Source organism: Myxocyprinus asiaticus, chromosome 17 (genome assembly GCF_019703515.2).
Source record: "Myxocyprinus asiaticus isolate MX2 ecotype Aquarium Trade chromosome 17, UBuf_Myxa_2, whole genome shotgun sequence".
In the NCBI taxonomy this organism is placed as follows: domain Eukaryota; kingdom Metazoa; phylum Chordata; class Actinopteri; order Cypriniformes; family Catostomidae; genus Myxocyprinus; species Myxocyprinus asiaticus.
In genome coordinates, this window is record NC_059360.1 from 21,666,584 (window position 1) to 21,676,443 (window position 9,860).

Genomic DNA, 9,860 nt, shown 5'->3' on the forward strand with positions numbered 1-9,860 from the left:
CAGAAAATGGAGACAATGCTGAATATCCCTGTAAATTGTCCACATTTGTCAAATATAGCAGGCATATTACTCTTCTAACAGTAGTTACACATCATTAGCTAATCTCTGAAAAGAACAAATTACATAGATTTATTATTTACTGTAAGTGTGAAATAACCTGGCCTGTCAAACATACAAGTTATTCAAATAATTGCACATACCTACTGGGAAGAATTTAATTAACTTGAAAAGAGAGGAAATACTCTCAATGTGTCATATTCTGCTGTCAGGGTATAGCAAGTGCTCTGAAACTAATGTAAATAAATCAAATCAGTTCTGTGCACACCAATGTGAAACGCCAATTGATAACTGCTCAATAAACATAGCTTTACAGATTGTTTTCAGGTATTTATTCAAATAATTACCAACAGACTGCCTATCATGTATTTTGATTATTCAAAAAATCATCTGAAAAGAAAGCGAAAAGACAACCTTTATCTGCACATATTCTTTCTTTTTTAAATAATGTTGAAAATAGTTTCTTAACTTTGTAACATTGTCACATGTAATGATGGTCAAAAGCTTATTTTACTCCTACATAAAATGTGATATTTTCTTTATTTGTATATATGTTGTCTCTTTTTTTATATAATAAACAATAGAATAACTATTATAATCACTTTGAATTAACTACTAACAGTTTCTGCATATAGGAATTTAGCCACTTCTGTCTTTCCATTGCTGTCAAAAGCTTGCTCTTCTCTCTAAATGCAGCATCATCTGCCACCACTATGTTCCTCTTCTGCTGGTGACTAACTCGTGAAGGCCAGTCACCCCTCCAGCTCTTGACCAGCTCTTCCTCCATCTGTGACTGGCTAAGCGGAAACCAATCATCCCTAACCACCTGTTCTGTTCCAGCCTTTGCTGTACCAAAATCTGGGGCAGTCAACATCTGAATGCTCCAATCACGAAGTGAAATGGAGGGGTAGAGTAACTCCCATTGTTCACCTTTGGAGTCGTCTCGACCAATAGCAGGCATGTTACTGTTTAGGAGAGGGACAGTGTCAAGAAATGTCATAAAAATTATATGTATAAAGAAATTTGAGGTGCACAGTGCTCATACCTTTCCAGAAGACGAAGGTGAGGTTGGGGAAAGGCAGAGGTCATCAGAGTCAAACTCATCAATACTAAGAACAACAGTGCAGGACGGGGAGACAGGGATAAAGCCATCATCTGTATATAAATACATAGATCACAGGAGATTACTTATTATGGCCAATTGATAGAGCCAGAGTAGCTACAGCAAAAGCATACTGTACAAAATTTAAATATTGAGTGAAATGTTCTTAGATAATAAAAACATGAGGAATGATGCCCATAGCTAGAAGATATTTCTGACTACAGGCGCCTTGAAATTAAACTCATACATCAAGCAATCAGACTGAAATATATTTCAAACATACTCTTACATACATAAATTATTCACACCCTCACATTCTACAACAGCATATTACTACAGACAGAAAAGCTAAATATTAATTGCTGCATTTCTATATATTTACACATCTGACAAAGCTAAATTGATATATCATAAATGTTGATATCGGTTAAACTTAATTCTCTGCTTCCAAGGCTATGTAGACTAACATAGGCTTGCAAGCAGAGTAATAAGTTTCAGAAATCAGCTACTTTTACTGGTTTTCCTCTATTTTTTAGAATATTTACACATACAATGTAAAATTTGAATATATACTGTATATATATATATATATATATATATATATATATATATATATATATATATATATATATATATATATATATATATATACACACACTACCGGTCAAATGTTTTGAAACACTTGACTGAAATGTTTCTCATGATCTTAAAAATCTTTTGATCTGAAGGTGTATGCTTAAATGTTTGAAATTAATTTTGTAGACAAAAATATAATTGTGCCATATTCATTTATTTCATTATAAATCAAATAAAAAAAAAAAAAAAACATTTTTGAAATTGATGACTTGGACCAAATAATAAAGAAAAGCAGCCAGTAAGTGCCCAACGTAGATGGGAACTCCTTCAATACTGTTAAAAAGCATCCCAGGGTGATACCTCAAGAAGTTGGTTGAGAAAATGTCAAGAGTACATGTCTGCAAATTCTAGGCAAAGGGTGACTACTTTGAAGATGTTAAAATATAACACAGTTTTGATTTATTTTGGATTTTGTTTAGTTACAACATAATTCCCATAGTTCCATTTATGTTATTCCATAGTTTTGATGACTTTACTATTATTCTAAAATGTGAAAAAACAAATTATAATGAAGAATGAGAAAGTGACCCTAAACTTTTGAACGGTAGTGTGTGTGTGTGTGTGTGTGTGTGTGTGTGTGTGTGTGTATATATATATATATATATATATATATATATATATATATATATATATATATATATATATTATATAATTAAAAACTAAATTAAATGAATGAATGAATAAACATATTTACTGTTACCCTTTATATTGGAGGCGTTTCTCAGAGGACTGTAAAAGAACTGTAAAAAACAGTTATTTCAAATAAAAAAATACAAAATAGCTGACTCAACTTAAACTTTATTTTTTACTATTCTTACTAGTTTTAATATACTGTTACTCTATAAACTCTTAAGTTGTCATCAGTAAAAATAATCAAGTGTTCCTAATTAAACATTACTTGAAATGTCACATTCTGGAATCATAACTCAAATATATATGTTCTTTAAAGTTTAGCTCAAAATTATCAAGTACAAAATTGGTGCTTTGTGGGATACCCATAAGCCTTTGTGCTTGAATAAATGATATATGTTTGTTCAAGTGAAGGGAACTTACAGAGAAATATAATAACTGTCCTTATTACTATTATTGTTGTTTTGTTGTAGCTGGTTGATAGTTGTGATTTGTGTGAAGTCACCATTAGGGTGATTATTGTTACCTCTGGTGAACTTGGAGCCTGTTAAATTTATTTTTTCTCTACTGAATTGTACTGTATAAAAGTGCAGATTTATGTGCACTAAGAAGTACTGAGGAGAATCCAATGTTCCATATGCGTAAGGGTCCAGTCATAATTTCCCTTGAACTGTATAAGACGTGCTATAACTCAATTTAATTGAATTTCACAGATGAGTTGTTTACTTGTAACTAGTAAACTGTACTTAAATAATTAAGTTCAGTTTACTTGAGCCAAATAAGTATGTTTACTTAGAAAAAGCATGCAAACCGATTGTCTTAAAAACTCTAAGTAAGGTCAACTAATAAAATTAAGGATGAATTCAATTATATAAATGAATTATATGAAATTATGTGAAATATCTGAATTACTGTAAACAAGTCTGTAAAAAATATTCAGCAATTAGAAATGTATTTAATTTATTAACAAATTATTATTTGACAGTATATAATAATATTTACAGTACCTTTTTGGAATTGTTCTTCCTCTTTGTTTTCTGTTGCTGTAGTGCTGTTCTTGGTCTCCAGCCCGTGGTGTCAAAAAAGCAATCAGTCTTTTGTGACTCCAAACGAGTTTGCAACTCTTCCATTCAATGTTTCAGTTAGGTTTTTTGATATATTTACAGTATGTGTTTGTGTCTAATATTTATGTCTAACTCTTTTTTTTTTTTTTTTTAGTTAATTGTTCAAAAGTTACCAATGCTACCTGATGGTACGTTTTGCTGTGTGAACTTCTTGGCTTCTAGAGCTACCTTAAACTCTGTATGCAGGGCTGTAATGCATTATCAGGTGCATGAGTAAATATGCACAGGATTTGGTTGTGTGGGATTATATATACCTCTCTTTTGTCAGAAGATGTAGGGGGAAACAGACAAGATAAAAAGCCATGTGTCATTCTCCTTTTTGAAATACACACAGAGTTGAAACAGAGCAGGCCACACCCCTGGATGTCCTGTTTGGATGGGGACTTAAAATAGAGAATAGAATCAGAAGAGAGAATAAATACGTTAGGACGTCAGAGCCTCTAATGATGTCTCAAAAAAAAGGTCTGGAAAGTGCCACATGATCACAAATTCATGATTAGAACTAGCTCTTCCAGCTTTTCCGCACTATGACGAATAACGTCCTTTAGCCACTGTTGACTCAAGTGTGTGACCTATCTGTACCTGGGCGTAACCTATAGGATCATGAGTTAAAAGCGAAGGGTCGGTAATGAGGACCCTGAACCGGATTTGAAGTGATATCTTTGCTGTCCTAAGGCTGCCCACGCACACGTTCGGATTCTAGGCCAAGAAAAACGTCACTCTCATTAAATTTGAAAGATCCTCGTAGGCTCCTGTCAATCACTCTGCATCCCCCACAAGACAATTTGTCGCATTTTACACCACCACAGCTAGGCTTTCACCTCAGAAAGCAATTAAGTGACTGCTAAAAAGATCATTTGCAAATACCAACATTTTTTGGTGCTTTGCCAATAGTATGGATAAAATAATTATTTTTTTGATTTATTCATTTTCATTATACACCCAAATCTAACTTAAACCTGGACATTCACAAAGTTTTAGCCTTTTGACTCAAAATTAACATAAAATGCTTCAGATTTCTAGGTCACTAATAAGCAAATAAGCAATTTTTTGATATTGACCAGGTTTACAACTTTGTACATACAAAATATGAAATGATTTTTTTGAATTATTATTATAAATCATGCAAAATAAATGTATTTGTACAAGTGGTCCAAGATTTTCGCACCTCACTGTATATGTTATGTTATGTTATGTTATTGTTATGTTATGTCATGTTATACATTTTTACACACTCTTGGAATGCCTCTTTTCCAATCAAATTCAAGGACCGGAACTAACTGTTGTGACCTATAATATATTGTATTTAAAGGGATAGTTCACCCAAAAATAAAAATTCAGTAATTGTTTACTCACCCCTGTGTTGTTATAACCCCCTATGACTTTCTTTCTTTTTCTTAACACAAAGGGAGAAATTGTGGAAACATTTTGCGCTTAGTGATGTCATACAATGGCAGTTTATGGTTACCAACTCTTCAAGCTTCAAAAGAACACAAAAGAATAATTCAGAAGTCTAATAAATTATTCCATGAAACTCATGATTGTTATGAAAGCATACGATAAGGTTTGGTGAGAAACAGAAATCGAATGTATTATTTAGTGAAAATGTTCGTTGATGTCCTGTGTATGTTCATGATAGGGCACAAGAGCAACAGTTCACACAGACACCTTGCGACATTTGGGTGTTCAAGCGAAAACTAGTTTGTTTATCTAAACACAGGCCTGCCACAGCGATAGTGACAAAAGAGCACAACACAGCTGTACAAAAACCAGAGAACAGAACTTACTAAATATGTCTGAAGTGTTTGTAGTTGAAGAATTAATGCATTTCTATGCCCAGCTTTAGTGTTTTAAGTTGTTGGACCAGTGCCACAGTGGACGGAGTTACCTGTGCAATCCGAAAAATAGAAAACAAGCAATCGATAGAATGTTCCGTAGCTTGTCATTGTTGGTTAGGACAAAAACTCTGATTACCACAGAAAAAATACCTTTTATCATGTGTCGTTTGCCAACAAGTTAGGACAAGGTGTGACTGGCTGCCTGTAGCCTCCTCTATGTTTCTGTTTGATTTCCGAGTACTACGTTAAAAAAAATAAGGCTGGGCATAGAAGTGCATCAATTCTTCAACTACAAACTCTTCAGATATGTTTAGTAAGTTCTGTTCTCTGTTTCGTGTGCAGCTGTGTTGTGTTCTGTCGCTATTGCTGTGGCAGACCTGATTTTAGATAAACAAAACAAGTTTTCACTTGAACACCGTTGCGAGGGGGCTGCATGAACTGTTGCTCTCATGCCCTATTATGAACGCCCACAGGACATCAATGGTCAGTGAACATTTTGGCTAAATAATACATTATATTTCAGTTTGTTTCACACCAAAACTTATCGTATGCTTTCATAACAATCATGAGTCTCAGGAAATAATTTATTAGACTTTTGAATTATACTTTTGTGTTCTTTTTGAAGCTTGAAGAGGTAGTCACCATGAACTGCCATTCTATGACATCCCTGAGCACAACATTTCATCACAATTTCTCCCCTTGTGTTAAGAAAAAGCAAGAAAGTCATATAGGGTTATAATAACACAGGGGTGAGTAAACAATGACTGAATTGTCATTTTTGGGTGAACTATCCCTTTAATGTAGTATGATTAATTTTAATGTGAAAGAACACACATTCTACCTAGATAACATCCGTTCCTTGCAAGAAAACTTTCATTTTCATTCAACATATTTTAAATGAGAACGCACTAAAGTCAGCTTCGGTAACAAGCCTTTTGTTTTCGAAGCGTACTAGTGAGGTCTCATTTAAAATAATGGGCAATGGTGGTGAGTGCAAGGTTCAGATGAGCAGGTCTTGACAGTCATTATAGAGAGCGGCAACAGCAGCGAGGTCGGTCTCGTTTGACATGAGTGGAGGGACAAGAACAAGAGCAGGAAGGACAGAATAAGGGCTTGAGGTGGATGATGTTAGGAGATTCAGTGGACAGAGGCTGAAGAGATAATCTGAAGTATTTGGCAAACTCTGGCCTCATCCTGCTTGCAGTCCATAAGTCTGCAAGTTATCCGCCATTAACCGCATGTTGTGAGTCATGTGCGTTTTTACACAAGCAAGCACTCTCTCTTCTCTCTTATTCCACACCTCCTCTTTTTTCATATCCTCATCAAAACCTCAGGATTTTTCGTGTGCACAAAATATGAAAGACTTAATCAATGGCTGACAGCAGCTAAATTAAAGACATACTTAATCCAAAAAAGAAACAAATCTTTCCAAACCCGCTTTGCTTTCTTTTTTCCGTGGAACACAAAAGGAGCTACTTAGAATGTTAAATTTTCATACAATGAATGGTATAAAACAGTGACCACAACTGTCAGGGAAGATTTTCAGTGAATAACGACTTAAATTTCTGTCTGTCCATCACTCAAAGCTAGCTTAGGGCTTCAGAAGACTTGAAAAACAGTGCATGCGTCATTTGGACTACTTTTATGATGCTTTACTTTTTCTTGACAACCTACTTACACTGATGTAATAGAGCAGCTCGAACACACTGCTAAACTTTTCCTTAGGTGTTCTATTGAAAAAAGGAAGTCAAACTGGTTTGGAACGACATGAGAATGGGTAAAGGATGACTGAATTTTCCTCTCCGAGTGAACTATTTCTTTAAACATCTCTTCGTAGTAATTTAATCAAGGAAATATTTAATATTTCAGGGAAACATTGAAGACATTTCATATGTTAAACACGTACTCTCTGTGAAGAGATGAATAGCTGACACCATACATTTGCATCATATATGCCTGCAGTAATCTCATGTGTATTACGGTCAGTATCAATGCCTCACTCCTTTGTAATTGATATGCAATAAACAGAGATGTGCTCAACTGCCTCCAGTCATCTAACAGAGAGGCTCCAATACACAGAATTCCAATGTCTGATAACCATTTCTTGCATGTGTCAAAGAGCTCAAAGCTGTGGTTCTCTCCTAAATCTGACAAAACACCCCCTCTTCGGTTTATTCAAAGATCCCTCTTGCACAAACATGAACATGTTGCTTTTGTTAAATCTCACTCTTGCACAAACTAACATGAGGGTTTCTTTTATAAGACAGAGATGTTCTGATCAAACCCTTTTCCATTTAGATTCTAAGTTTTAACTTTATAGCAACTTAAAGTGTTAGTTGTAGAACAGGTTAAATTCAATCTTCCATTCTTTGTTTCTGCTTAAAAATCCCACTGTTAATTTGGCAACAGTAGTTCGAAATTTCTGCTGGTGAAATCTGTCTGTGCTTAATGAAATTTGAACCACTGCCCCCAGTGGCTGAAGCTGGAAGTGTTGTTGAATGTATGAGCATGTGTGAGCTCCAGTGTTCAGGCAAAATGTCCACAGAGTGGTGCCAAAACGAGTTGTATTTTTAGGTGTAAATGATCTAATACAGTCAAAAGGCATGTATATTTCGTTAACTTTAACCCAAACCCCAACCCTAAACCTAATCGTCAGTGGAGTAAAAATGTAAATCTAGAGTGAAAATGCAACTTCCGAATTGCAATCACCATTTTGTTTATGTAAAAACAATTACTTCCTGGTTCCCCCGGGACTAGAAACCATGTCCCGGAGGCTGCTCACGCAAAACTCAATCAGTAGCGCTAGAGGGAAATGTAACCATGCTCAAATTGATGAAAAATGTCTGATGGAGGTTCTAGTTTGTCAGTAATTTGTCAGAATGGGGTTGATTTCAAGGTACATGTACTTTCGGCAGCAACATGTTGATTTCTCGTATGATGTTGAAATCATTAGCTGAAAAATGTGTGCCTGTTAAAGCACACCAATTGAATTAGTTATTAATATGCCAATTTGCAACATTGCTTGGCAACAAGTTAGGTTAATGATAAATTTTCTTAGTATTATTATTATTATTAAATGTAACTTTTTATTGGTGTCTTTTATCATGTTGATGTTCACTGCACCTTGTACCTAAGAACAGCCTTTATCCGTAAATTACTGATATTTAATAGAGCTGTTCAGCCATGACGTCAATTTTTAGGCTAACCCGGAAGGCTAATTCGACATGGCTTCTCTCTCGAATTTCCTATGGGTCTTTATAATTTTTATTTTTTATTTTTTAATGAGTAAAATTAGCACTGTGGTAAACATTAGTTGACGATACGTGGACATTTTGTTCTACAACATAAATTACACACAGTCATACCTTAAATGTTAATTTTGAAGCTGCCGTGTTTTTAAAAAATGTATGTTGCTAACAAGTTTTTTAATAAAGCAAGGACTACAATTACCACAAGAATTTGAGTGTACATGCTTGACTAACTAGCAACTTGTTAGCAACATACTTTTTTAAAAACTTAGGTCGCGGGGTAGGGTGAGTTTTTCAAGGTTAGATTACCGTCTATTATAAGAAAAAAACACGGTTAACCGGTTTTACATTTCTATGCACATTTTATAATAATGCAACAGCACTGAGCATACATATAACAATTGTCTAAATGTCTAAGTGGACGTATTTCTGGGGGATATGTGGACGCTAATGCTGAGTTTACACTACACATTTTTAGCCCTGATTTTCTGCTCGACGGCAGTTAATGGAGATCGCCGACAAAAGCCTGAAATCAGAGGCAAATCAGTGCTCGCTATATGTGAATTTTCAAAGACACAATCTGAGAGATGCACCGATGCATCGTAGATGCCTGAGAGATATTTAGCAGGTTAAATATCTAGACCTGTCTGCAACTCCAAGTCCTGCAGTGTGAAATGTGTTTTGATGTGTCATCGGCAGCAGCTCCCTGAACCCAGTCTTATCATGCATCTATTTGTATGGTGAGCACATTAATATAGTTTCTATCAGAATAAATGGGCTTAAATAGAGTTTCTATCAGAATAAATTTGCATACGCAAAAGCTTTTCAAAAACAAAGCACAAACATGTAAAATAATAATAATAATAATAATAATAATAATAATAATAATAATAATAATAATAATAATTCTCTCTTAAAAAACAAAAAAACAAAAACAAAAAAACAAATGCATGCGGTACCAACCTTGGCCACAAGGTGCCACTATCAGTAAACATGTAATCTTATGCTTTTAATGCTTTCTCTGTTGCGATATAGCCGAATAATACATTTATTATTTATTTAAGGGTTTGCAAACCTTAATCAAGACAAATCAGGCTACATATGTTTGATATGGCATTCGTTGTCATGTAACAACTGGAGTTATTTTTTTGTTTGAAATTGTTGGTCTTTCTAAACCATCTATGCCGTTTTCTCAGTGTTACATGGTGGAAGCGAAGGAATGTAT

General features: G+C 34.5%; 1 protein-coding gene across 1 annotated transcript; it reads right to left on the bottom strand.

Moving 5' to 3' along the window:
• Positions 1 to 399: 399 nt before the first annotated feature.
• Positions 400 to 3,540, bottom strand: LOC127455139 (tuberoinfundibular peptide of 39 residues). Its single transcript, XM_051722752.1, has 3 exons — positions 3,433 to 3,540; positions 1,103 to 1,212; positions 400 to 1,022 (listed from the first exon to the last, which is right to left on the bottom strand). The coding sequence occupies exons 2-3, from the start codon at positions 1,210 to 1,212 to the stop codon at positions 656 to 658; spliced, it is 477 nt and encodes a 158-aa protein (XP_051578712.1). The 5' UTR covers positions 3,433 to 3,540; the 3' UTR covers positions 400 to 655.
• Between the last annotated feature and the right edge of the window lie 6,320 nt (positions 3,541 to 9,860).

What these genes read in the sequence shown, in the direction of transcription:
- LOC127455139 (XM_051722752.1), bottom strand. Translation starts at nt 1,212, where the DNA reads ATGATGGCTTTATCCCTGTCTCCCCGTCCTGCACTGTTGTTCTTAGTA. An exon ending in CACCTTCGTCTTCTGGAAAG is followed by an intron (nt 1,023 to 1,102) that starts GTATGAGCACTG and finishes TCTCCTAAACAG; the next exon opens with TAACATGCCTGCTATTGGTC.